Genomic DNA, 25,561 nt, shown 5'->3' on the forward strand with positions numbered 1-25,561 from the left:
CGCCCACTTTTCCCCGGAAAATTTTTTCTCCGGAATTTGCGGGGTCTCTATTTTCGTACGTTTCCAGTCAACTTTATCATTATCAAAATCTTTTATTTTCCGTTTTGTTCAGGGAAAAATATTTTTAAAAATCGATGAAACGCTTTGGAGAACGATTTGTTGGAAAACATTTCTAGGTTACTGTAGTTGTCGTGGTGGGACCTTCGGCCACATGAGTTTCTAATCCACAGCTCCTATTCTTTCGTACGAGAATAACACTTCTTTTCCTTTTCTCAATCCCCAAATGTTCATTTTCAGTCTCTTCTGGCTTTCCACGTCTTCGACCTAACCGCAGAAGCTCATAAAGTCGTGCTCGTATTTCTGACGATATCTGCCGATGCGTTTGCTCTATCCAATCCATGGCTTCTATTCTGTTTATCAAGTACATTCCGCCAGAAATTTCTCGAGGCACGCAAGATCCGTCGCATCTTCGCTGCTGCCCCGTCCACCAACGAGACTTCATAATGATCAGGTTTTGTGTTATCTCTAAACTTTTCTTTTTTTCGTCTTTTTCTCTATTCTTTTTGTTCCTGATTGAATTGAACTTTAATTGTAACAAATTGAAATAACATTTTCAAAAAATGGTTTCATTAAGTCCAATGAGAGTCATTTTATTATGTCATTAATTATAACAATTATTAGTTGAGTTCGCCACTTATTAACAGAAAACTTATATTAAATCAATGCATTAGATAGCTGTTCCAATCACATATCCTCTGTCGGTTCCTGTCGATCCACTCTGCGAGCAAGAAACTGAAGCGATTGGAACAGTAGTGGTCCCTCCAGTAGCAGTAGCTGCTCTCCACACCCCGTTGACACAAACGACCTGAAATATTTGTGTTTAAAAAATTTGGAGATTAAACAAAATATATTTACCCTGACGCTGAGACTGGTAGCCGGACTACCAGTTGTTGTTCGAGAAGCACAACAACACCAGCATCATTGAAAAATTGGACGAGAATAGCAGTTGGCTGGAATAAAAAAGTTTTTGATTGTTGTGACAATAAATTCTGAGAGTTTTGAGAAAAACCGTTCTAGGCGGTTTCGATCAAAAATTAGATCCGAAAACAAAAGCTTACATTCGTCTCTTGAGCAGCATCACAAACTACAATTCCGTCAATTGGGCATGTGGAAGAGACTCTTTGAAGGACGGAACACTGTTGTTGAGTGGTTAAAGAAGGTGGTCTTCGAGGAAGAACATTTGAAGAGAGCATCGTACAACATGCTAAAATTAGGGAATTGATATGTTTCTCATTTTTGCTTAAATAACTTACGAGTTGTGGTTGTTGTGGTTCCTGTAGGGACACAAGCATTGGACACAGTGATGGCGGAGAGAAAAAGGACTACAGCGGAGATCATCGTGTCTGAAAGTGAGAAAAATGTTGAAATGCAAAAAAATCCTAAAGATAGATTTATGAAGTGGAAGCTTAGAAATTACGCTAGGTAGCCACTCGGCTAATTGAAGTGACCGGCAGATAAATCTGGGGCAAGAGGGAGGAAAGACGGGGGCGGGGTGATAATGATGATAAGAAAAGGCATTCACTTTTCTGTTGTATATCTATGCGTCTGGGCACCGGTGATTTGCGATTCTCTTCTCCTGAATCTCGTTTCCTACCTTTTGTATCAAACAAGACGCTTTTCCCTTACGATAAGCGAAAGTCGGGATTTGAAACTAAGGTCTTTTGTTTCAAAAACGCGATTTTCGCCATCTCTTTTTTTGTCTCATCTTGCTTTTTGTCGAGATGATAGCAACATACGGGGCGGTAAAAAGAGGATCAGATATGATAGATAAGAAAGATGCAAAATGCAATATTCAGAATGAATTGTAATGATTTCTTTAAAAATAGTTGACCTGAAAAATTCACAAAATACTAGTCTAGGAAAACCGATTCACCAATAAGAAAAAAGAAAAAAACTCTATGAATTATGAATTGAAAAATTGAAATCGTGTTTGAATTACTATTTTTATGCCAGAGAAGATGCCTGCAACAATGTCATTGTTTGTTACTGTAAAACCTGCAACAGAAGAGCTCCACAATGTAAAGTTTGAGCTCTATTATCTCAACTTATATGCAAGATATCAAAATTGTGTTAACTGAAAAAAATACTCCTAGTATTATGATATGCAGTTTATCAGTTGACAACTTTTTCATATCTTTGACAAGAACCGAAAAAAATTTACTCAAAGTCAAAAGTTAAGAACCCTTTTATTACAGGCTTAAAGTTATATCATTTTCAGAATTTGGTCCAAAGTTTAGATTAATTGGATACAATTTGGAGCAATGTGTCAATCTTTTTAATCTTAGAATGTGCAAGTTTCATCTTTTCTGTAAATGATTGAATGATTCTTAGAACATTATCATGTGTAGCGTCGACAATTTTGATCTAAAATGAATTTCTGGAAAAAAAAAATCTGTTTCAAAATGACAATTTTTGTGAAAAAGGTCAATTTTGGGCCTGACTGTAAATACTGAAAAAAGTTGGAACAAAAAGAAGGGGTGTCTTTAAAATGTACCATACAAGCTATGATAGAATGCATCCGAACCGTCAGCTTTAAGCCCACTTTCTGTAAAAGATATCAAAAAGTGGTTAACTGAGAAAATTTTAATTATAAAATTGAAGTTATTTTGTTATAAATTGAAGTTATTTTATCAATTGACCACTTTTTGATATCTTTTGCAGGAAATAAGACGTAAGGGCTCAAAGTAAACGGTTTGGGTGGCATTCTATTAGAGGTTTTACAGCATCCTCCAAATTCTTGAAAGTTTGGGTGTGAGAAAAGTTCAGATGTGATAACACAATTTTTCAGAATTAAACGAGATTTTGAGCACGTATTTGAGTTTTCAGGAGAATTCAACAGAATTGCAAAGGACAAATATTGAAAAAAAAACAATTTTTATGTTATCAAACTCTTATTTCAAAGAATTTTTTAGTGTACATCGAATACGGGGAACATGACAAAATCTCAATCAACCATTGCTTAAATAAACGCCCAAATTTGTGTAGATATTTAAATTTATCTTATTCCAGGTTTCCTCAATTTTCATAACCACCTCAGATACATCACAATCATATCATCGGAGTTTACCGACGTCCACCGTAGTCAGTTTTTGTTGATTTAGTTCTGTTGAAAAATAAACAACAACTAGCTTCAAAAAAGGTGCGAACAGGAAGTTTGACCAAAAATACAAGTTTTGGGATCACTTGTTATTTGACTGTATTCTGTAAAAACAGATGAGCAGAGAATGAGCTCTTGGCAGTATTTTTTAAATTTAATTTTGAAATTACTAATTAGTTGACTTAATTTTAGTTGAGTAAGTAGAACCAATGTCATCTTGCGTCACAGCCATCCGGAGAATTTGAAAAATCATACCTCTTTCGAAATAAATCATGCATATGATCTTTTTTGTTTTGCTGACAATCGTCACTTTTGAATATTGCGCCTCAAATCAAAACATGAGCCCTCTCCATTTCAAAAAAAAAACTCTCCAACCGTTCACTTTCCACCCCTTCCTTCCTCTGACAGATGAATCAGAGCTAATAAAGAATCACCACCTACGGAATGACTTGAATTCCTTATCATTCTCTTGTTTATGCAGACGCAACCCAAAAGCAATGTTATCATTTTGAAAGAGTCCTGCTAACGAAGCGTATTGTGTTCCTGTCGCCCTCTAAATTCGAATTCCAAACTTTATTATCATACTTTTCCCCCTACCCCACCCATACCATTTTCCGACATTTTCAGAGAGCAATCATTTATTGACACGCCTTGATATTTCTTTTTTGTCAGCAGCAAACATTTTGTCTGGTTACTTTCATACCTCTTCTTCTTGTTTCACGTTTTTTCGTCATTTTTTTGGGATTACTGTCATATTCTCCTAATTTTTAGAGGGGCAGTCTGATTTTTGATAAATCACTACTTTAGTTTTCGATAATCGGGACTCCTTTTTGGTGAGTTTGAAAGTTGTTCTCTTGATTAAACGTGATTCACCTAAACCTCTATTCAAATATCAATGTGCTCAATTTTTGCACAATTCTAACCGTTTTTAAAAACTCCCACGTCCCTTACTAATCTTAGCGAATCTCCTGATCATCGTTATTTTTAAAGAAAGATCTCAAGGCGATTGATCTGAGAATGATATTTCGTTGCATTGTGCACTTGGTAGTTTTCATCTCGGCAGTTACTTTGTCCCAACAATCAACACCTCCACCTGAGCAATGTGATTTCGACTCACCAGCCATCAAATCGATGAAGCCGTCATTCGGCGGAATCGATGGATTCTACAACATTGCCAAGGGCATTTCAGATGGATTGCAGAACACACCGAACTCGAAAACTTATAATGTATGTGTTTCAAATGTTTCTCTTTGTCACCTCTTATCACTTAATGATAAGGAGTTCCGTCCAACATGCACGGAAACTATTAAACTTTTAATTATGTGGAAACGATTTTCCGAAATTGCAGGATTTAAATAATCTGATCTTCCGAGGTGGAGCTGTTACCTATGATCAGGTCATCACTGATATGGTGGTCAACCAAATCGGTGCCATCATTTTCTGGAGTGTCGGATTCGTTTTCGTATTGGCTGCCCTTGTTCTCGGAATCGCCACGTGTATTTGGCAATGCTGCTATTCATGTGTTCCCAAAGAAACTGTAAGTTTTGTCACATAAAAACTTTACTAGTCAGACTTTTAAAATTTTCAGTCGATCCGTTCCGAAATCACTGGATACGTTTACGCGTTCCTTCTCTTCACCGTTTTCTCATTCACTCTCACCGGATTGATTCTTTTCAATGTTGCCGAATCGAATCTGATCGATTCTGTGGATGATGGAATGGTGTATACAAATCAGATTTATGGAGGTAAGTCATGGAAATTTTTATTTATTTATTGGATTGATTGATTTCAAAAGCCACAAACACAACACAATTCATCCAACGATGGGGCTAGAAAAACCTCCCAAAAACTTTCTAAACAGTATTTTTTAGATCTGAACAATGTGATTTCTAATGGAGGTAATCAGATCAATTGTGAAGTAACTGAGACAACAACTCAAACATTCACAAACATGAGAACTCTAATCGGGGGATATTCGTCAAATGTAGTCGATGGAACACAGAATGAAGTTGGAGTCACCGCAGTGAATAATGTCAGTTTTTTAGTAATTTGAAAAAAAAAATCCTCTATCAAAAATATTCTTTGGAATTCAAAAATATCGTGAAACCTGTAAAAAGCCATATATCTTTTACCTTCAAGTCTATTTTTCTCACTTCCTCTCAAAGAGATTTTATAAAATTTTCAACTGATAAAGTGGTTATCATAGTATCAGAATGTTTTGTCAGTTGACACACTTTTGGGCGCTATATGAGTTGAGGGGTGCCACTGAAATTTTCGATTTTTACGCGATTTTTTTTACTTTTGATATACCCCATTTTTGATATATCGCATAGGAATTGAGATAATTAAGCTCAAACTTGACCGTGTGAGAGTCCTTTTATTACAGGTTTTACGGTAATTGGAGTATCTAACATTGTCCACTTTCATCTGAATATTTCAGTTCGACAACGTTGATTTTGCAAACAAAAACCAGGCTACCGAAGTTGCAGCAAATGCCCTAAAAGCCAGCCTTGCTAATGTCCATTCGAATGATCAAACTTGCATGAGTAACAAGAAAACATTGGAAGATCAGTTTCAAACAGTAACCGTTACTCTCCAGGTAAAATGAATGTCTGATTAATATTACCATTTTCACTCCCAGAGCCTGACTAATATCGCAAATGAAGTCCGAACTAGTCCGGATTTGATCGCAATCAACACGCAGATCGATACAATTAAGAACCAGGTAAGAACCAGTAGGTTTTGTGAAAATCTCTGAAGAATGTTTTATATAATTTTTTAGATCCAAGAACAAGCTGACAATGCATCGGGATCAATCAACACCACGCAAGCTCAAATCAATGATTCGATGTCTTCCATAACAAATATGTTGGATAACGTCCAGCAAACCATTAACAGTGTGATCAACTCGTTGAAATCTGCTCATCGTGACTTGGTTGGGGTATGAGATCTATTCCACATATCCCAATTTTCCATAATCCTTTTTTTCAGTCAAGTGCATATTCGGCTCTGAAAATCGGTGTCCGCCTTGTTGTCACTATTCCAGCTTGCATTGGGTGCTGCTTTTGTATTCTGGCATTTGTAGCCGTTGTGGTATCATTGAGAAAGCAAGACGGTTTGCAAAATGTTTCGATTTTTTTCATTCAATTTATCCCATTTCAGGTCTTGCAATCAAATTGTCGTCTGCTGTTCTGAGTGCCTTCTACTCGACAATAACCATTTCAATAATCCTTCTTCTATTTTCAAGTCTGGCCTTCGTTTTGGGTTGGTTCACGTCTGCCATGTGTGTCCCAATCTTTGAAGACGACAACTATCAGCTCTTCCATCTGATGAATCAGACGATCGCACCAGTCAATGGAGTTGGTAGTCCAGATGTCATTAATATTGGGCACGATAGTCTTACTCATTTGAAAAACGAACAATCACATTTTCAGTAATGTTCTTGAGTCTTGCAACGATCCAAGCATGACTCTCTACACTGCTATCAATGGTAGTACCGTAATCTCTGCTGACTCGATCACTAGTCAACTCAATTTGGACCAGTATCGTGATCAGGCTGACGATCAGATCATGCAGCAACAGAACCTGTCATTCCCTATGGATCCGGCTTGGAAGGTTTGCTCATGTCCAATTTCAATTTTTTATTAAACTTTCCAGCAATTCATAACTGACTTGAATACAAACACGCAGGCTGCCAAACAAGCACCATTGACATCCTGTGGAGATAATGATGCCGTTGACAAGTACAATGCTTACATTCAGACCCTTGACATCTCGAATACGAAATCTGAAGAGTTCTATAATAACATGCAAACATTGAGTGATCAGTCTCCTAAAACTGTATGGGATTGTAAAATTCCGATACTTCTGAATTTCGAATTCTTACAGACCACAATTGCAAAACAACAAAATGACAACTATTTCAATTCTGGAGACCTACAAATCAACCAGTCAATATCGACTCTGATGGTGAGAAATTTAAAAATAAAAAGTATTTTTATGTTGACAAAAATTTCCAGACAAATCTCCAAACAAAGTTTTCATGTGTCGTCCACTGGTTGACATTTACAACAATGGAGGATTTGTGATGTGTGAACAGTTTGGAAAACCGATTCAAGGATTGTGGGCTGCTATAGGATTGGCTGGACTATTCTTGTTCTTTTTGTCGATTTTGCTACTTTTGACTTTCCGTTGGCTGAAGACACATAGCAAAGAAACTGCTGGAAGTGGAAAAGATAATTTGGTTAGTTTGAGAATAGATCTTTCAACTTCCTTGTCCAATTTTCAGTACGGCACAGACGGTACTCGAAAACTCGGTGATCAGAAAAAGAGCAAGAGTTCAGAAGAGTAAGTTTCTACATGTAACCTCACAATTCCATGTCACCGTTTCCTTGTCCATTCCAGACATTCTTCACCTCCTGCAAGCACAAAAATAACTGAACCTCTATAATCCTTCCCCTGTCCAGATACTAATAAAATCATTTATTTTTCCCTTTGTTATCTTTGTTAGCTCATATTTTTGTAAATGTCCTTTTGAAAATAATTTGAAAATATTCTTCTCCAGATTTGATTTTTTTGGCAAGCCTGTAATAAGCTCCACTTCGAATACTGGAAGACGGCTTCCTAGAGTTCGGCCTTTCGATATGGATGTTGTAGACCCGTAAGTGCAATTCTTCTGTATTTTTTTTTGAAGAATTTGTTTTTCAAGGTCTGAATATGGCTACCAAGAAAGCACGACTGCATCTCATATGCCACGTGTTCAAGTTCTTCCTGACGAAAGGCATCCTAATATGTCGCCCAATTATTATGACACTCAAGAATTCGGAACAAGGCAGGCTGCTTTTTTTGTAAAATATAGTTATGAAAACTACATTTTACAGAAATACCCGATTCAATGACATCGATTTATTCGATTATCAGAGTAACAACGGAAGTACGCAACGCGGGCTTCGACGAATGTGATCATATTTTGTGCTTATTGTTGTTTTGATATTCTTCTGTACATTCCAGTTGTTTTTGGCTTTATATTGTGAAATTTTCTCAATCAATGAATCGTTTAAGATCTCATTAAATATAATTTTTTTCTGAAGATCTTAATTTTTGATGGAACTTTTTGGAAGCAGAAAGTTCAAGTTCTAGATATCCAGAAAAGTTTATTCAGCCTTCTCCAACATGGGGAGTTCTAAAAAATTCCCTGGAAGCCAAATTAACGGCCGGGATAACCCAAAAAGAAACAGATCTCAAGAATCTCCTCCTGAAGCAAAAACAGTTTTCCATACGTAATAGAATATCCTTCAACAATCATATCCAGAAATGTATACCGTAATCCTTTCCTGCTCACTCCACCCACAAACTTCTTTCAACCCTTCTTAAAATTACACAAATTGATTTCATTTATTTTGTCGTCAGCAGCCTTTTCTTCATTTCTCCTTCTCCTTCCATTTGTCTTATCAACTCAAAATTGAATGATTTATTATCTTAATCGGCGCCACCAATCACCAACGCCCATTCCATTCTTCCCTTCACTACCGTTACTTCTACTTCTTCCACACTTCATTTCAGCCCAACTGAATTATTATTTTCAGATGCGCTTCTTGCTTCTCTTATTTGTTCCAGCCCTGGTCCACGGATTCAGTTCATCCTTCAATTATGGATGCCAAAATGGAAAGTGCACTTTCCAACTTGTGGTTCCAAAGGTTCCGAAAAAATTCGAAACATCTAGATTCAAATTAGAATTCATTATAGGAAGTGGCTCAATACATCAACGAAAACACTCTGAGCTCAGAAATATCTCAAATCACTTCGGACATCGGCAAGCTGAACGACACAATCACTCACTTCAATGATAGTGAAGCTACTAATTTCACTACGGTGAGAATAAGATGAAAAGTTACACGAGTCTCAGTTCAATTTTATTTCAGTTGTTCACCCACAACTGTTCCATTGTTGACGGTGCAGCTCAGAGTTTGAACACCAGTGTCAACGCAGCTCTTCAAAACTCTACTGGTAACTTGAATAAGCAATTTTAGAATCCTAAATAAAACATGATCCGTTTCATTAAATATAAACTTCCGTATTTCCTCTAGTAGAGGCCTGCCCAAACCATCAACTTTAAGCTCAAATATCTCGATTCATGTGAAAGATATCAAAAAGTGGCTTACTGACAAAACATTTTTGAAGTTATGATGAATGTTTTGTTAGTTGGCCACTTTGTCGTATCTCTTACAGAAAAAGAGATATATAGGCTCACAGTTGACGGTTTGTGAGGGCTTCTATTATAGGAAGTAGGTATGCGAGAAAATTTTCAAATCAACGTCAGGAGTTGCAGATGAAAATTATTTGTTCACTCTTTAGGTCGTAGGCCATTCTGATGCAGTTTTTTCAGACTTTTACTTTTTCCGAAGGGTTTCACAAAAAAATGCTTTCACATTATGCCCTTTTTTAGACTGCTTTCTCATTCTATTTCATTTGTGAGATTTCAAAGGAATACTGTAGGAAAATAGACAAGTGTATCAAAAAGATGATTCAAAGATAGCAGTTCAATTTTGGTATACTTGTAGTAAACACTCTAATAAAAGGCCCCTCCCCCTGTAGCCAAAACTATCAACTTTGAACCTATGCATCTCATTTCCTGTAAAAGATATCAATAAATAGTCAACTGACATAATTTTTATTATGATATCAAAAACATTAATCTCATTTGATATACGACGGTAGAAATTTGAAGAATTTTTTCTCATTTCTGAAAACCGGAATTTCTCAAATTTTATGTACAAAAAAAACAGAGTTAATAGAAAGAACAAAAGTTTTCGAAAAGTTTGTCTATTCCACAGATTTCGTCCAGTTTCGCCTTGCCTTTTTACAATTCAAAAATTTTCTGTATGAATATTCCAGAAATTAGTAAAAGTTATAGAAAATGTTTATTTGATGGATCTGAGAATGATCTTGAACAAAAAAATGGGTGGACAAATTAAAATTGGACAGTGTGGACAGTTGGGACAGTGGTAGTAGTTTGCTCAAATCCGGGTGACAACCAATCTTCCTGCATTTTGAACTTCTTGATGCTCTGTACCTTCTTTTCTTCTACAGGTACAGAATCGGTTTGTCTCCCGATTTTGTACTTTTTTAAAGGAAAAAGTGGTCACGCCAAATTCAAGTACTATTTGAATTGTGCCACGAGGTACAAAATCGGTAGGCAAACCGATTCTGTACCTAGTGAAACAATTCAAATTTTTTCTGATTTCACGTGTCTTTTTGTGGATTCTGAAACATTACTCATGAAATCCGATTTTTAACCAATTTTTTGATCGACACTAACTTTCTACGATACGCTTATTTGGGTGAGAGTGATATCTGAAATTTTGGATATTTTGAGACTGCTATCCAATATCCAATCCGCTAGCCAATTCGGGTCGGGTATATACTTACTGTTAACGTCGGATTAGCTTCAAAATATCCAAAATTTCAGATATCACTCTCATCCAAATAAGCGTATCGTAGAAAGTTAGTGTCGATCAAAAAATTGGTTCAAAATCGGATTTCATGAGTAATGTTTCAAAATCCACAAAAAGACACGTGAAATCAGAGAAAATTTGAATTGTTTCACTAGGTACAGAATCGGTTTGCCTACCGATTTTGTACCTCGTGGCACAATTCAAATAGTACTTGAATTTGGCGTGACCACTTTTTCCTTTAAAAAAGTACAAAATCGGGAGACAAACCGATTCTGTACCTGTAGAAGAAAAGAAGGTACAGAGCATCAAGAAGTTCAAAATGCAGGAAGATTGGTTGTCACCCGGATTTGAGCAAACTACTACCACTGTCCCAACTGTCCACACTGTCCAATTTTAATTTGTCCACCTATTTTTCTGTTCAAGATCATTTTCAGATCCATCAAATAAACATTTTCTATAACTTTGACTAATTTCTGGAATATTCATGATTTTTGTACAGAAAATTATGACATCTGGTGAAACTGAAATAAATGCTACATGGTACATGAAATCATCAATTCGAGCTGTTTCTATACATGCGAAAAAAATTCTTCAAATTTCAACCGTCTTATATCTCTCAAAAGAACCGGGACAGTTTGGCTCTAAATTGAAAGTTAGGGTCGTTGTATTATAGTGTTTACTGTAATTTTGGCAGTTGTATTAATTTTTATTTTCCAATACCTACAAAAATGTTTTGTGTAGATTTGGTGACTGCCTCCGCCAACGCCAATGCCACGGCTAACCTCCTCTATAACTCCATGGCCTGCTTCAAGAACACAACCCGCTTCAGTTACACCTGCTTCACTCTTCCAACAACTGTCGCCCCAGCAACCACCCCTGGAGCCCCTGCATCCACTACTGGAAACCCATCCACAGCAGATTTCAGCACTGTAACTGGAGGAAGTACTGTTTCTGGAGGAAATACTGTTTCCCAACCAACTGGTGCATCGACTCTATCAACATCTGCTGGAGATGCAAGTACTTCTGGAGGTGCAACCTCACCCTCTGCCAGTTCAGCTGCTGCGGGTTCGTCTTCTGTTGCTCCTTCTTCTGTTTCAACTAAAACCATATAGGAACTTATAGATTTCTCAGAACCCCATCCTCCTCGTAAAATTCTAAAAACACATGAACATTAATTTTTCGCCAGGGATCCCAATTCGATGGGGATGTGATTCTGAGAAATCGACCCTCTGGCCCATCTTGTTTAAATGTTTTTATTTGAATAAACTTTATCAACCATGTGCTGTTAAAAAAACAAGAATCAGTCAATCGAATGTGATCCTAGAAGGTCCAAAGAATAGTCCAGGATATTGACCGGTAGACACTTTTGGTTTGCGATGAACTGCTTGAAAAGGCCCTTATTAAGAGCGTCGATTATTGGGAGAAATGTCTGAAATTTAAAAATTGAAAACTTCAAAAGTCCAGGGTTTGTGTACCTGGTGTCGGATAGAAAGTGCCACATCATCTTTGATATCATAAGAAATCATTTGGATTCCCCGAATGAAAAATGCAGTATGAACAAAAGTTTGAAAGAATTCGGCAGTTTGTTCAGCTTCGGTTTTTTTGGCGAGTAGTTTCTTTTTGGCTTTCCACAATTTTAGCATTACATCCATTATGTCATGTTGATCACAAATGAATGGAAAAACGGATAGGAGAGGGTCGGATACATATTCTGAAAAATATCAGATAAAAATTAGTTTCTTCTTTTTTCCAAATCCCTATTTTCCCCTCCCATACTAACCAGCACTCAAAGAGTTCTTGTTGTCTCTTATCAGAATGGTTCCTGCTCTTCGACGGTAATAATGGAAGAATGGTAAATAGAGAGCGTTGAAAATGATGACGTCAGGCAATGAACTGAAAATAATGATTCATGTGATAACGGTAAATTCCAACACACAGAAAAAACTCACTCGACATATGATATTTTGTCTTTTGGTACATCCATAACTTGAACCATTACTCTCTTTTTAGAAGCTTCCGGAATCTTCATTTTTGACATTATCTCATCATCCAGATACAGCACATTCGTTCTACTCGGTACTGCCTTATCATCAATTATCAATCGAAGATATGTGTGTCCAAGACTCTTTTCCTCGAATCCAATTGTGGTTTTAACGATGTGAGATGCTTCAATTACTAGGACTACTGTAGGAGCACTGTAGTTGGATCGGAGCACAAAGTCAGAGAATTCAATGCAACTCCTAGTGTTGATCTCTTTTTTCTCGAATGACCAAATAGAACCTTTGACACGGGGCACAAGAGTATGAACATTGCTGACAACTTGAGTGGATTTCGGGTTTGTAATGTCTACGAGAGCCATTCGAACCAGGGCTTTGTGTTCTAGCAGTGGCATTTTCTCAAATCGAACAAGACGAATGATTTTGGAAATGTGTATGGTTCTTTTAAAGACTTGATCTTTTTCAGGACTCCAGAAGAGATCATGGAATCCAATGTTTGAAGTAGAGAGTCGTGGAGCCATATGACATACTAGAGATAGATGAATGTCATCGTCAAATGCTTTTCCGAGACAATCATTCTGACGACTTTGTCTTTTTGAATCGTCTCTTCTAGCTGTATTAGGAGTATTCGTTGTAGTAGTAGTTAGAGCAATGACGGAATCGCGGACACCAAGACGGCTGGATACTTTTGATTGCTGGAAAATTCGAGATCTATTGATTTTGAAATTGAATGACGCAAAAGTAGTAGTAAAATGTTCAAAAATGATTTCAAAGGTCTTCTGAATCTACAACCAGAATTACAAACAACAACTTGCCAGCCATCAAACGCACATTTGTGACGAAATTTAACGTTTCTTTTTCTTCTGAAGAATTCAGATTATTCAGTAATTAAATTACTATTTTCGCTAAATCTAATTTGAAATAAAATTCAATGATAATCCTAGTCTTATCCATACTACTGAACAACCAACAAATGACCAACAAACTCACCACAGTCTTTGGTCTTTCTTTTAAATGCTGCAAATATGTTTTGGGAACTAATCCTCTCTGTCCATTTTCATCCAACGCTGTCCACCAGCCATCTGCTCTTGTCTGTGTTATCCTATACTTCATTCCTTTCACCAATCTCAAATCTCCTTCTGCCTCGGGATCCCAATTATCAAATGCCACAAAGACATTTCCCTGAACTATCACAGGCCCATGAATTGAGATGTATCTCCTCTGGTTGGATTTTGAAGACTTGCGATTTCACTTTCAACTCTATCTCTTTCAGCGATTGTTGGAGCCAGAGAAGGTTGAGTTATAGCAATTGGTTGTCGTGGTTTCGGCTGAGGTGGTGGTTGGATCACTGTAGATGGCACTGCTGCTCCATCCAAGTTGACATCGGTTTCAATTATTTTTGATTCGTTATCAGAATCCTCCTGAGAATCGTCAGCATCATACATTACACTTTTTCGACGCTGATCGTTAGATCTCAATTTCGACAGATCCGATTTTTCTTCCTCAGAATCAACACTGAAAATCGACTTTTTTTGTTTTTGTATGAAATTTTATTATGTCTGAAGTGAGCAAACCTTATCGAAATCGAATTAGGCTCTTTTTCTGGACACAAAAGAGACAAACGTTGTTTCAATTTTTCCACTTGTTCAATAGCGTTTCCTTTTTTATAGGCACCTTCGTTTCGGATCTTTTCAATTCGATTTCGATGATCGTCGAGCTGAAACAAAAAAAAATCGAGCCAATGAAAAAAAACCCAACAGATACTTTTCAAAAAAAGGACCAACCTGTTTGTGCAATTCCAAGCACCGCCTCACAAAATGCTTCCGTAAACTGGCTCTTGACGACGAGTCTTGTTGATCTTTCTCTAATCGGTTTATCTGAAAATAGAACGCAAAATAGAGCGCGAATCTCCAGGGGCTTCATCTCTTTCTTTTTCCTCTCTCACCTGATGTTCAAACTGCGGCAATCGATTAATTGCATCCTGCAGACTCAGAATGCTCCCAAATAAGGACATGTCTGGTGGTCCATAGAAAGAAAGGCGGCTTCCTCTTCCGCGCGGCCATTCGAGGTGACCATGGCAACCACCAAGGGATTACCACTACCCGGCACTACGCGCACACGCGCACGCAAGCATCAAGAATTCAGGTGGGAAAACTGGATTCATTTATTAGTCGGCAATAAGCAAGCTCATAAATATGCATTCAATTATTCACACAGTAGATTGGTAGTTGTTTTGCCACGGGAGTTTCACAACTTTTCAACACAGATAACAGACACGGGGAGAAGAGAAGTGGAATGAGCTCAAGAAAAAGAAAAAGTATGGGGAAAGATTCTAAAACTGAATATGACTGTACACGAACACGCGGGAGTGGAGAAGAATGAGCTAAAACTGGGGATGAGAGCAAGGAAGTTGATGATACAACTACAAAGTAAAAATTATTTGAACTAATCGGCTAACTACAATAATGGGGTAGAGAAATAAAATTAATTATTAACTTGTTCGATGACATCGTATACAGAAGACTGGAGTCCCCAATACGTCCTGCACAAATCGTAGAGTCCGGTCTTCAATCCGTTGGTGACATAGGCTATGGTCACTCGATTTTTGAGATCAGTGATAACCATTTGACATCCATGTCCAGTGTGACCAAATCCAAATTGAGCCTTAAATTAATTAAATGAATATGAGAACTTCGGAGAATAGTACTCACTCCAGCTCTATTAATTGGCAAATGGAAGAAGCCGTGTCCCTTGGCTACAGTGTCGTCGAAGATGAAGTCACTTTCATTGACGAACGGCTTACTGATTGTATTCAACGTAGCCTGGTTGACGAGCTGTCCCCGGCTTACCTGAAATAATAAAATCCTCTTATTTCTCTATCTCAGCATCCGATTATAAAATAGTTTGTTCTTCTCTTTTTTCCGCTCTTTTTCACAATCACTACACCGACTCAATTTTGCCAGTCAGCGACTAGCGCGTTTAGATTGATAAGAACAATAGAAGTAAAAAAAGATGAAAAGCTGTACAATCTTTTCCACATGAATCAAATCGACATACTTTATCAAATAACGATGCCAGCGAACGTGCATTTCCCATGCCAAGCGCGGCGGCCTGCTCGAGACTAAAAAAAGAAATGTTGAATGAAAGGGGGAAAGCATGGAGGTCGAACATCAACATACCGATGATAGTCGGGATTGTTGATTGTGCATCTAGAGACAGCCTCGAGCCAAGAAGGATTTTTAACAATGTGGGCGAGTGGATGATCCTGCAAAGTTTGGAACTCGTGTCTAGGGTAGATGCACCAACTCCAGTTTCCGTTTTCTCTCCAGAGTCATATGATTGGTGATAAGAATAACTTCGATTGTTTCGGGAATCCCGGTTTAAAAAAGGAGAGAACCGGAACAACTCGATTAGAAAACTTTTTCTGGGACAAAAACATACCGTCATCAACTTTATCAAAGACTTCATGTACTTGAGAACACGGATATCCGTAAGCATTTCATCGATTCGATTGAGCATATTTGGAGTACTGATTCTAGCAACACGATGCTGTTCGGAAAGAGGAAGACCGATGTGATAGTCAACGTCTAAAACAGCAAATCACATAGGTGTCTTCAAGCCAAAACTAACCTAGTTTCGATGCGATTTCTTCTCTGAAATACTGCCCGATTCCTCTTTTTCTGTCGTCTGTGTGTCTGACGATTTGATCAACCAGCCATCCGTAGGTGTATGCATGGTATCCTGTCTTTGTTCCTGGAGCCCACTTCGGCTCTTCTTTCTCTATAATCTGTCGCATTTGCTCATGATCTGCTGCGATCTCCTCAGTGATTGGTGTATCAAACCATGCCATTCCAGACTAAAATTGAAGATGGATAAGATAATTTTGAATCGTTTTTTTTTCTTACCATATGTGATAATGCCATTTGAATAGTGACATTGTCTCTTCCGTGAGTTCCAAAACCAGGCCAATACTTGGATACAGGGTCATCGTAACTCAGTTTTCCTTGCTCATAAAGCAACGCTACTGCCAGAGCTGCTGCTGCTTTTGTTGTTGAGAACGTCACAGTTATTGTGTCCTGTAAATATGTGTTCTGTGTCATACTCTTTAGTTTGTTTCGTCAGAAAACGTCCTTTTTTATTACCTCTTTTTTTTGGAATCGAAAGAATTGGGAAATAAACTTTGATATTAACCCACGATATCAGTTCCTGTTATCAACGCTATCACTTTTAACGATGGAAAATAGATTTGTGAGCACTACCTTGAAAAGTGATAATTTATGCGAAAAGAGGCAAAAACGAATAAGAAAACTGGATCGTTTGATGGTATTGATCATCTCAATGTTGACTACTTATTTTTTCAAACCGGTTCCTAACCTCGGCCCATTTTCTGGCGGCTTGTTTATCTGCATATCCTCCCCACAAATCCACAACTTTCTTTCCATCAACGAACACGGCAAATGCGGATCCTTCGCTTTCCCAACCTTTTTCGAAGTTTTTCCTGAAAACTTTTTCGTTTTTCAATGTTTCTAAAAGAGAGGAAAAAAGTTGACAGAGTAGAGCAAGGAACTTTTTTTCTATTTGTCTAGTAAACAGTTCTCGTTTCTCATGCGGTTCAATTTATATACTTCACACAAAACGGAGTGCAACGAGACACATTTCGAGGCAGGAGAGGGTTAAACTTACATGAAAACTTCTCGGACTTTTGTGAATCTTTCGTCCACAAACCCATTTATTTCTGGCTTGTGATTTGAATATAGGCGATCACAGAAAAAGCGATATGCAACAGATAACAGTACGGTGCCCAGGATCAGTCGGAAGAGAGACGACGACGAGTACATTTTGCCGATGGAGGAACGGGGCGAAATGCAGACAGAGCACACGAAGTGAGAAGGCGGCACTTGCCAGAGTTGCCGTCTCTGTGCCTGGAGGAAGCGACTCCCTGTAGTTATCAGCGATTGCTTTTTTGGCGTCCTATTCGGTATTTGACGGCGTGTGAAAGAATTAGCAGGGCAAAAAGTTAGGAGGGAAGTGGGCAAAAGGGGTCGAATTAGAAAGCAACAGTGAGTGGGATCCGGTTCCGGGAGGTTTATTTACTCGCATCATTGCCAATGAAGTACTTGTCCGTGTCCAAGATACACTTTAGAACAGTGTAGTCGATGTAGGGTTTTGATAACAGAACGCGAAATTTCATAGAAATGTTTATCGTTTCCAGAAAATCTTTTTCAAATTTACACAACAAAACAAGGATTGAATATCATATAACAACAATGAGGTAACAGAACAACAAACAAAAAATGATTTAAATGAGGAGCTTCTCGACGTCCTCCTTGATTTTTTGGATTTGAGATTTGAGCTGAGATCCTTCGTTTTGAGTGATAGAAGCGGCGATAACTGGGCGAGTGACTCCGCAAGCGCGTCCAAGGGCGGCCTTGCTCTGAAAATCAGAATATGATTACTTCCAATATGGAATGAAAACACTTACGCGAACGAAGACGTATGGGACGTTCTTGTCCTCACAGAGAAGTGGAAGGTGAAGAAGAATCTCCAATGGTTCGGCATCGGCGGCCATGACAATGACCTGAAAGCAGTATTTTTTACCTACTAATTCAAGGCAGTTGAATAATACAATAGTTATGCTCTTTGAACAGTTCTTACCTCGGCGATTCCTCTGTTGAGGGTCTTTGTTGCCTCGTTGGCTCCCTTCTTGAGCTGCTTGTAGTTCATAGCTTGCTGAACAAGATCCATGAGCTTTTGAGACAAGTTGGTATCGGCCAGTGGGAAAGCCTTCGGGTTAACTCCTTCATCAGCCATCCTTGAAAAACCGAATTCGAGAAATCTGAAAAATTGAAAATAGCAAAGGAAGAAGTAACATTGCGTAAAGAATTCCATGCATTGGAAAGAAGAAACAGAGTCCGTTGCAAGAAAGTGGAAAATCATTTTCCGATATCTGGAAGATGGTTTTCTGAAATTCTGAAAACATTTTTCGAGTGAATTCGTTATGTCTGGACTGAAAATGAATATTAACACTTCGAAAATGATTTTCAGACCATCGGAAAATCGTTTCCCACCATCTTCCTTGCATACGGCCCATGATAGAAACAAAAAAAACTTTTTTTTTCAAATTTCACACAAACATTTACGAAAATTAGGAGACGAAAAGAGAAAGAGACAAACAGCCAAAGACTTTTTTCGAAAGTCCTAAAAAGAAGGCGCGCAATGGTCAATAGCCGGTAGGTCTCGCAGCGAAAACAGTTGGCACGCTGCCAGCTAGTGGAGACGCAGAGAAAACCATCAATTTGGGTTGCAAAAAATGTTCGAAAAGCTTTTCGAATTTTTCGATTTTTCGAACATTCCGATTTTCGTAATCAATAAAATAGTTTGAATTCAATATTCTGTCTTCTACTCAATTCTGACCTCAAAAAAAAAGCAAATTTTTCAGGCATGTCGGGGGAAGAGAAAGAAAAGAACAAAATTCTTCATGTGGCCAATATATCCTGTGCTGCCACTCGGGATCAAATCTACAACATGTTCAACTATCTTGGAAAGATTCAGGAATTGAAGGTTTGCTTTCCAAGTTCATATGAAGTAATAACTAGCTCATTTTCCAGGTCTATCCATCAGAAGGTAATATAAATGCTAGTACTCTACTCAAAACAGCTTTTATCAAGTTCGACGACGAAAGGTGTGCTGAAGTCGGACAACATCTCACCAACACCGTTCTGATCGATCGTGCTATCGTGTGCTTGCCATATCCTAATCGTAAGTTTCCCTATTATTTCCTGCTTTTGAATTTTGTCTTTTCAGAGATCATCCCAGACGAAGAGACATTTTTCAACAGCGGTGGATCTACGACGGCAGGACAACGACAGCTCCCACCACACGTCTCCAACAGAATTCAGCAGCTGGATGATGGAAATTCTGTGGTGAGTTTATTCTCAATAAGCTTCACCAACAAGCGTCTGGAGGTGACAGACGTTACTTGTTAATTTTACAGTTCTACTGGCAACTACCAAGTTGATATCACGAATGCAGTAAAGCCCCGAAAGCGTAATCGAGAAAATCATCAAAAACTTGTTAGTACTGCCGAATGATAAATTTTAAGTTTCAGTTCCCTCGCCAATATATGCTGCGCATCGTCGGAAGAGAACAATAACTCTTAGAGAATAAATCATCTTAAAATTTTGGGGAGAACAGTTAGATGCATTTATCAGAAAATTTGTTCTTCCACATTAAAAATTGATATTTTGCAGTTGATTACAGTCGACCCAACACTGGAGCAGCTTGGACTTCCTGCCTACCCACCATTGCCAGCTGATACCGACAATGGAAAAGTGGAGGAAATTCGTCGCACCGTCTACGTTGGAAATCTTCCAAAGGGAATTGATGGAAAGGAAGTACTGGATCTGTTCAATATGTATTTCGGAGAGGTTCGTTTTATTGAAACAGAATCACATTAATATTAGTTCAAAAATTTCGAAGTTTCATATTGCGACTTTTTGTAGTAGATGTCTTTCCCGTCGACTTCAAGTGTTGTTCTGTCGACCTGAATTAGTATTATTTTTGAAGCTTGTAGATTTTAGATACTTGTCTTTGAATAGAAAAACCGTATTGTCCATCAGCCACTTCTCATAGATAATGAAGCACATTGCTCCATAGTAGAGAAAGTTGAACCAAAAAGATAGCCACCAGAGGCTGCGGAGGGTTCCAGTCCCAATAGCAGCGTCGACGTGTTCCACCATGGTACTACAACCGTGACGCAAACCAACGTACGCAAATCGAAACATGTAAATCACCCAAGCAATCGTACATCCGAACTCCATGTAATCTTCGGGAAGGTCAGAAAGCGGTTTTGGAAATGAAATATCTTTCCACTCTTTCAATCCCGCTGGAATCAACTCGAATTCGCTCTGACATATTGTGCATTGAATGTTGGAAGTAGATCTGACCCATCGCTCTAAACAACTATTGTGAACAAATGCAACGGTTCCACTGCATGCGCATGGTCTGATCAGATGGTCCAGATTCTAAAAAATAATTGGGTTTGTAGATCTGTAGTTCTGGTGGTTTACAGTTTCAGTGTCAAAGCAAATTCTGCAGAGCATCGTTTTCGTAGATAGGTTCTTAGGCGAACAAACTGTTTTGGAACGAGCGGTTTTCAGCGTTTGTTCTTCGTTTCTGTCGATCATAGTGCACATCATCGCAACGAGTAGGAAGTATGAAGAAATGAAAATAGAAACTAACGAGTATTTTTATGTGAAAACCATCGGTTTATTTTCCAGGTCATGTACGTCAGAATGGCATCAGGACCAGACGCTCTACCATGTGCATACGCCTACGTCGAATTTTCTCAACAAGCTTCCGTATCAAATGCTTTACAAAACGATGGTTTCGAATTCAAGGAAAGACCACTCAAGTAAGTTAAAATATAGAAATGTGATTGAGAAATCTAGGCTACTTTTCAAAATTGCAGAATACAACATTCCCGCGTTGCAATCATCAAACCCCAGGCAAAAACTGACGAGCAAGCTCTTGGAGAGGTTGAGGAGGCCATCAGACTAGGACGAAATCCAGATGATCGAGATCGCCGCCGTTCTCGATCTCCGCGCCGTCGTCGCTCTCCCTCGCCTCGCCGTAGACGTGACAGTCGTGATCGTGACCGCGATCGTGATCGAGACAGAAGAAGAAGTCGAGACCGCGATCGTGACCGTAAAAGAAGTCGTAGTCGCGATCGAAAGAGAAGGAGTCGCAGTCGGGACAAGGATCGTGAAAACAAGGATCGAGACAGAAAGCGATCAAGAAGTCGCGACCGTCGACGACGATCCAAATCTCGAGATAGAAAACGAGAGAGATCGCGATCGCGTTCACGGGATCGTAAGCGAGAAAAGAAGAGAAGTCGGAGCAGGTCGACAGACAGAAAACGTGAAAAAGAGGATAGGAAGACGGACAAGAAAGAAAATGAAAACGAGTCGGCGCTGCGTGAAAAGCTTCTGGAGAAAAAGGCCGCAAGAAAGGATTCATCAGAAGACGAATGGGAAGAGAAACCTGTGATTGCCAATGGAGAAGTCAAGAAAGAAGAAGTTGGCAATGGGGACTCGATGGAAACCTGCTGAAATGTTAACCCACCGCTTGCCTCTCGAATATTTGTTTCATCATTTTCCCGTTTTTGTTCTCTTACCTCAATAATTTTTCTTGATTGCTTTTTTCTCAATGGCAATTCTAATTCAAAGTGTAATTTTTATTCGTGAAGTCTTCACACCGATTTTATTGTCTATCGATGTCAACAGAAGTAAAATTCAAAAATCCCAAATATTTTATTGTGATGCTTGTTTGGCTTCATATTTTGTAATTATGCCACGAATCAACTGTGGTGGGAACCGTCGACGTTCTCGGCTGACACATGGTGAGCAAAAGGTAGCTCCGAAATACAGGGAGCATGCGTCCGACATGCAAACTGGCTGACTGCAAGCGGAACATGGTGATCCGAGTACGAGGAAGTCGTCGAGACTTGGCTTTTTGACACGATCTCGGGAAGGAGGCTTGAATGGGTCTCGCATGAAATACACCGGAGAGTCGTAGCTGTAAAAACTGGTATTTGCTTTTTTTTATTAGAAATTAGCAAGAACCTTCCATCAATCACTTTCAGCTCTCCGAATAAGGTTCGCTCTTTCATTCGACAAACATGGCATTCGAAGTCAATGAATGGATCGATCGTCTGCTCTTCATTTGTAACTGGGTCTCCTGAAAAAATGAAATTGTTTTAGCTCCTAAATACTTGAAATAATACCTGTTGGTTTTTCTATTTCACTTGATGTTGAAGTCGTCTGATCACTCATCTTTTCGCTTTCGTAGCCTGGAAAAAATATTCTGAATATTCTGAAACAAAAAAAGATAAGTAATTCCAAAGAGCGAAGTTTTTTCCGGAACGGTTTTCAAATTTTTTTCCCGGGTTTTTTTCGATGGAATGTAGGTACCGGCTGCGTATTTAGCGACTTAAATAACAGTCCAATTTAGAGCTTTCGCTTCGAGACTATTAAATATGCTTGTCTGAGAAAAAAAAAAGGTTGAGACGCAGACACTTTCTCTGCGTCTCCACCTAATGTGTGCTGTTTAGGCTCTCCGCTTCAATATCGCTACCGTATTTAGACTGCAAAAAATACTCTCTAACCTTTTTTTCTCTCAGACAAGCATAATACTTAAATAACAGTAATTCTACAGTAGTTTTCCAGTTATTTGCGCTTGAGCGCATTTACAAGACTTTCCGAAAAAAAAGAGACCCCGCAAATTCCGGGGGAAAGTGGGCGGAGTATGGGGCGGAGCCTAAAATGCAACCCTGGCACGGTTTTTCTGCACATTTGGACACGGTCATGAGGGGGCGGAGCCTAAGTTGCAACCATGGCACGCTTTTGCCGCACGGTTTTTCCCGACTCCGCCTACTTTTCCCCGGAGTTTTTTTCCCCGGAATTTGCGGGGTCTCAAAAAAACATCTTGGTATTTATCTGTGCAAATCGAAGAGAATGCCGATTTCAAAAGGGTTCTCTGGAAAAATAATGCATCGGGAAGAAACTCGATTTTCAGTCTTTTGAACAGCGGTTTAAACAAGAAAACTGTGCTCCAAATTTCGAAAAATTTTAATAAAAAAATTCGCACTGGAGCACGGTTGCATTCCCTTGCTATCTTAAATGAAGACCGCAGATGCCGGGGAAAGTGTGTGCGCACTGCCTTCCAAAGAAACTGGTCAGAAATCTCCATTCCGCCTATTTTCAGAATCAGTTCGTTTTCTTTTGCCTTGCACAAAAAGAAATTCAGTCTGTCTTTTTTGAAAAGAAAATTTCAAAAAAGTTCTCAATCAATTCATATGGGGGAATTCATATTCGTGGGGGTTAGAAGAAAAAAAAACATATTCACAGGGTACATCATAAAATCAAAATAAGACAATAAAATAGGCGCGAAATTTTGTAGGTTTAAAAAACACATTGTTCAGTCCAAAAACGCTCGATCCATGTCTTCTGGAGAGGACGATGAATGAATCGAAGACATCGTGGAAATCGGGCGGTTTGGTGATGGAGACTGTTGGGTGGCGAGTAGCTTTTGGGGAGAGATTTCTGGAACAAAAAACGAGAATTTTTCACAGTTTTTCCTCATTTTTTACCTATAAACTTCAAGTTTCCAAACTTCTCAATGACCACATCTTCTTCTTCTTCTTGTTCTTCCTCATCATCATCCTCACAAATCGGTACTAAATTCGTACTTGTCGTCTTCTTCATCTTTTCCATCACTTCTGGATTTTGCGTTCTCACAAAATTTGCTAATTTTTCCGCGAATTCGGCCATCGATTTGAGTTCTGAAGGTGTTGCTGATGTCGTGGAATGATTGGCAGTGATAGTGTTGAAGATTCTGAAAATTTGCTGAGTTTTCGAAAGAACTGAAAAAGACTAAAAAGGTAGCTCAAAACTCACTTTTCCAGCTTCACAATCGTCTGTTTCATCGTCATTTTTTCCTCAGCTTTCTCATTTTTCATCGATTTCATATTCTTATTTTTTACATCATCCTCATCATGCTCCTCAAAATCGATACGTCCTTTGATACCAGGTGGAATGGGCGTGGCGAAACCGATTTTCTGAAAAAATAGCGATCTTTGAATTATTATTGCGGGGTTTTAGGTCAGTTCAAACCTTTTTCCACAGCTATTATCATTCCTTTTTAACCTGTCCTCACCTTTCGTTCCACCTTCATAATCGACACTGGCGATGCGAAATTTCCAGCGTTTTCGACGATTTTCGACCTCAGTGTCATTTTCATCGTTGCCGATGCCTCTGCCACGTAATCAGAATTTTCTTTCTGGTCTTCTGAATTCTCTCTGAATCTCACAATTTTCTGTGTCGATTTGGTGAGATCTATTGGTCCGAGCGTCGAAACTGCACGTGGTTTCGCAGGCGTCATCGCGTCGCAACGTTCTTTCACCCAACCTTCGACCTGGAAATTTTTTTTGTGGAAAATTTCAGATTTTTGAGAAAAAAATGGTCACCTCTGATTTTTGTGCCTCACTAGCTGTGAAAATGTTGATACCCAATGGAAAAAGTGATGGACGAGATTCGTTGTGTTGCGGTGCCATTGAAGATCTCTGGAATATTTTTTTATAACTTTTCATTCATTTTTCCCAATTTCCAGCTCGAAATTTCTCGAATTTTTAAAAAGAAGACTCCCTTACAAATCCCATTTTTCCCATTTGCAACGGCCGGTTATTGCTTCCTAATGTGCTTCTAGGTTGGCGTGTTCCATAGAAAGATGGCCGCGACGGCGCCGGAATGACAACATTTCCCGATTCGATCATTGCCATTGATCGATGATCGATTCGGAATTCTTCATCGCCGAAATTTCGAGAATTCTGAGAATTATTCTGATGACGTGACGACGATGGCAAATTTTGAATATTCGATTTCCCGCCAAATCTGTTTTGAACTGACGAATCGGAAGGCGCTCGGGACATTCGTGGTCGCGAGTAGCAACTTGGAACCAAACTCGAATTATTGGTCAACGTTGACGAATTCTGGGAATCGCTGCCACGTGTGATACGGTTACTGTACTTTTTTCGCGATTCTATGAGGCGCTGTTTTCTTTGCTCGGCATCAGAAGTAGCTGGGGGAAGTGCTGATGTAGAAGCTGATGCCCGCATTTTGCTCTGAAATCCTTTTAATTGAAGAAGAAGGCTTTTTAGTGTGAAATTCACTGGAAACAGCATTAAAGTAATGAAACTAAGACCGAAAATTCAATTTTTACAATTTCGATACAATTGATACAATTTCGGCACTGCCTTAGTAGCACCCAAATTTTTTGAATTTGGCGCCAAAATGCGGGTATCCCCAGAGGAAGGGAAACAAGGCGTTTTTGCCTAATTTAAAACAAAAAAACAAAGAATTTTGAAAAAAAATCTCAGCCAAAAAAGGGCTGAAATT

At 38.7% G+C, this 25,561-nt stretch overlaps 11 protein-coding genes across 11 annotated transcripts in view; 5 read left to right on the top strand and 6 right to left on the bottom strand.

Moving 5' to 3' along the window:
- Cbr-srv-2 overlaps positions 1-504 on the top strand; it is a gene marked incomplete at both ends in the record, with an annotated part of 2,147 nt that extends 1,643 nt beyond the window's left edge. The window contains one exon of the mRNA XM_045242306.1: positions 298-504. Within this exon, the coding sequence (XP_045092138.1) occupies positions 298-504 (207 nt within the window). The remainder of the gene's footprint in view (positions 1-297) is intronic.
- Positions 505-744: 240 nt separating this feature from the next.
- On the bottom strand, positions 745-1,398 carry CBG03047 (the record flags this gene model as incomplete). The annotated part of the gene is made up of 4 exons (XM_045242307.1): positions 745-865; positions 916-1,010; positions 1,119-1,264; positions 1,314-1,398. 4 exons carry the CDS (start codon positions 1,396-1,398, stop codon positions 745-747), a joined length of 447 nt encoding a protein of 148 aa, XP_045092139.1.
- Positions 1,399-4,174: 2,776 nt separating this feature from the next.
- CBG03046 lies at positions 4,175-8,119 on the top strand (the record flags this gene model as incomplete). Its single annotated transcript, XM_045242308.1, has 15 exons — positions 4,175-4,384; positions 4,506-4,694; positions 4,746-4,902; positions 5,029-5,189; positions 5,598-5,756; positions 5,799-5,882; positions 5,940-6,098; positions 6,149-6,272; positions 6,320-6,545; positions 6,592-6,772; positions 6,815-7,007; positions 7,177-7,504; positions 7,722-7,817; positions 7,866-7,988; positions 8,038-8,119. 15 exons carry the CDS (start codon positions 4,175-4,177, stop codon positions 8,117-8,119), a joined length of 2,472 nt encoding a protein of 823 aa, XP_045092140.1.
- Positions 8,120-8,742: 623 nt separating this feature from the next.
- CBG03045 lies at positions 8,743-9,186 on the top strand (the record flags this gene model as incomplete). The annotated part of the gene is made up of 3 exons (XM_002631196.2): positions 8,743-8,853; positions 8,903-9,028; positions 9,079-9,186. 3 exons carry the CDS (start codon positions 8,743-8,745, stop codon positions 9,184-9,186), a joined length of 345 nt encoding a protein of 114 aa, XP_002631242.2.
- A 2,153-nt stretch (positions 9,187-11,339) lies between these two features.
- Positions 11,340-11,723, top strand: CBG03044 (the record flags this gene model as incomplete). Its single annotated transcript, XM_002631195.1, has 1 exon — positions 11,340-11,723. The coding sequence occupies one exon, from the start codon at positions 11,340-11,342 to the stop codon at positions 11,721-11,723; it is 384 nt and encodes a 127-aa protein (XP_002631241.1).
- A 188-nt stretch (positions 11,724-11,911) lies between these two features.
- Cbr-nphp-1 lies at positions 11,912-14,622 on the bottom strand (the record flags this gene model as incomplete). The annotated part of the gene is made up of 9 exons (XM_045242309.1): positions 11,912-12,040; positions 12,087-12,322; positions 12,392-12,504; positions 12,561-13,303; positions 13,599-13,829; positions 13,853-14,123; positions 14,183-14,325; positions 14,393-14,485; positions 14,554-14,622. The coding sequence occupies 9 exons, from the start codon at positions 14,620-14,622 to the stop codon at positions 11,912-11,914; spliced, it is 2,028 nt and encodes a 675-aa protein (XP_045092141.1).
- Positions 14,623-15,092: 470 nt separating this feature from the next.
- Positions 15,093-17,446, bottom strand: Cbr-lact-3 (the record flags this gene model as incomplete). Its single annotated transcript, XM_002631193.2, has 9 exons — positions 15,093-15,272; positions 15,320-15,457; positions 15,666-15,729; positions 15,788-15,873; positions 16,050-16,195; positions 16,239-16,464; positions 16,514-16,684; positions 16,983-17,106; positions 17,292-17,446. 9 exons carry the CDS (start codon positions 17,444-17,446, stop codon positions 15,093-15,095), a joined length of 1,290 nt encoding a protein of 429 aa, XP_002631239.2.
- A 461-nt stretch (positions 17,447-17,907) lies between these two features.
- Positions 17,908-18,419, bottom strand: CBG03041 (the record flags this gene model as incomplete). Its single annotated transcript, XM_002631192.1, has 3 exons — positions 17,908-18,042; positions 18,091-18,186; positions 18,264-18,419. 3 exons carry the CDS (start codon positions 18,417-18,419, stop codon positions 17,908-17,910), a joined length of 387 nt encoding a protein of 128 aa, XP_002631238.1.
- Positions 18,420-19,049: 630 nt separating this feature from the next.
- On the top strand, positions 19,050-21,718 carry Cbr-rsp-7 (the record flags this gene model as incomplete). The annotated part of the gene is made up of 7 exons (XM_045242310.1): positions 19,050-19,169; positions 19,217-19,367; positions 19,413-19,531; positions 19,859-20,035; positions 20,300-20,428; positions 20,888-21,021; positions 21,079-21,718. The coding sequence occupies 7 exons, from the start codon at positions 19,050-19,052 to the stop codon at positions 21,716-21,718; spliced, it is 1,470 nt and encodes a 489-aa protein (XP_045092142.1).
- A 201-nt stretch (positions 21,719-21,919) lies between these two features.
- CBG03038 overlaps positions 21,920-25,561 on the bottom strand; it is a gene marked incomplete at both ends in the record, with an annotated part of 6,582 nt that continues 2,940 nt past the window's right edge. The window contains 3 exons of the mRNA XM_045242311.1: positions 21,920-22,184; positions 22,232-22,337; positions 22,393-22,472. Coding sequence (XP_045092143.1) covers positions 21,920-22,184; positions 22,232-22,337; positions 22,393-22,472 — 451 coding nt within the window. The remainder of the gene's footprint in view (positions 22,185-22,231; positions 22,338-22,392; positions 22,473-25,561) is intronic.
- On the bottom strand, positions 23,586-25,281 carry CBG03039 (the record flags this gene model as incomplete). The annotated part of the gene is made up of 6 exons (XM_002631190.1): positions 23,586-23,710; positions 23,758-24,002; positions 24,065-24,225; positions 24,324-24,581; positions 24,634-24,729; positions 24,817-25,281. The coding sequence occupies 6 exons, from the start codon at positions 25,279-25,281 to the stop codon at positions 23,586-23,588; spliced, it is 1,350 nt and encodes a 449-aa protein (XP_002631236.1).

The sequence above is a fragment of the Caenorhabditis briggsae genome (genome assembly GCF_000004555.2).
Source record: "Caenorhabditis briggsae complete genome, chrII, whole genome shotgun sequence".
NCBI classification, from domain to species: Eukaryota; Metazoa; Nematoda; class Chromadorea; order Rhabditida; family Rhabditidae; genus Caenorhabditis; species Caenorhabditis briggsae.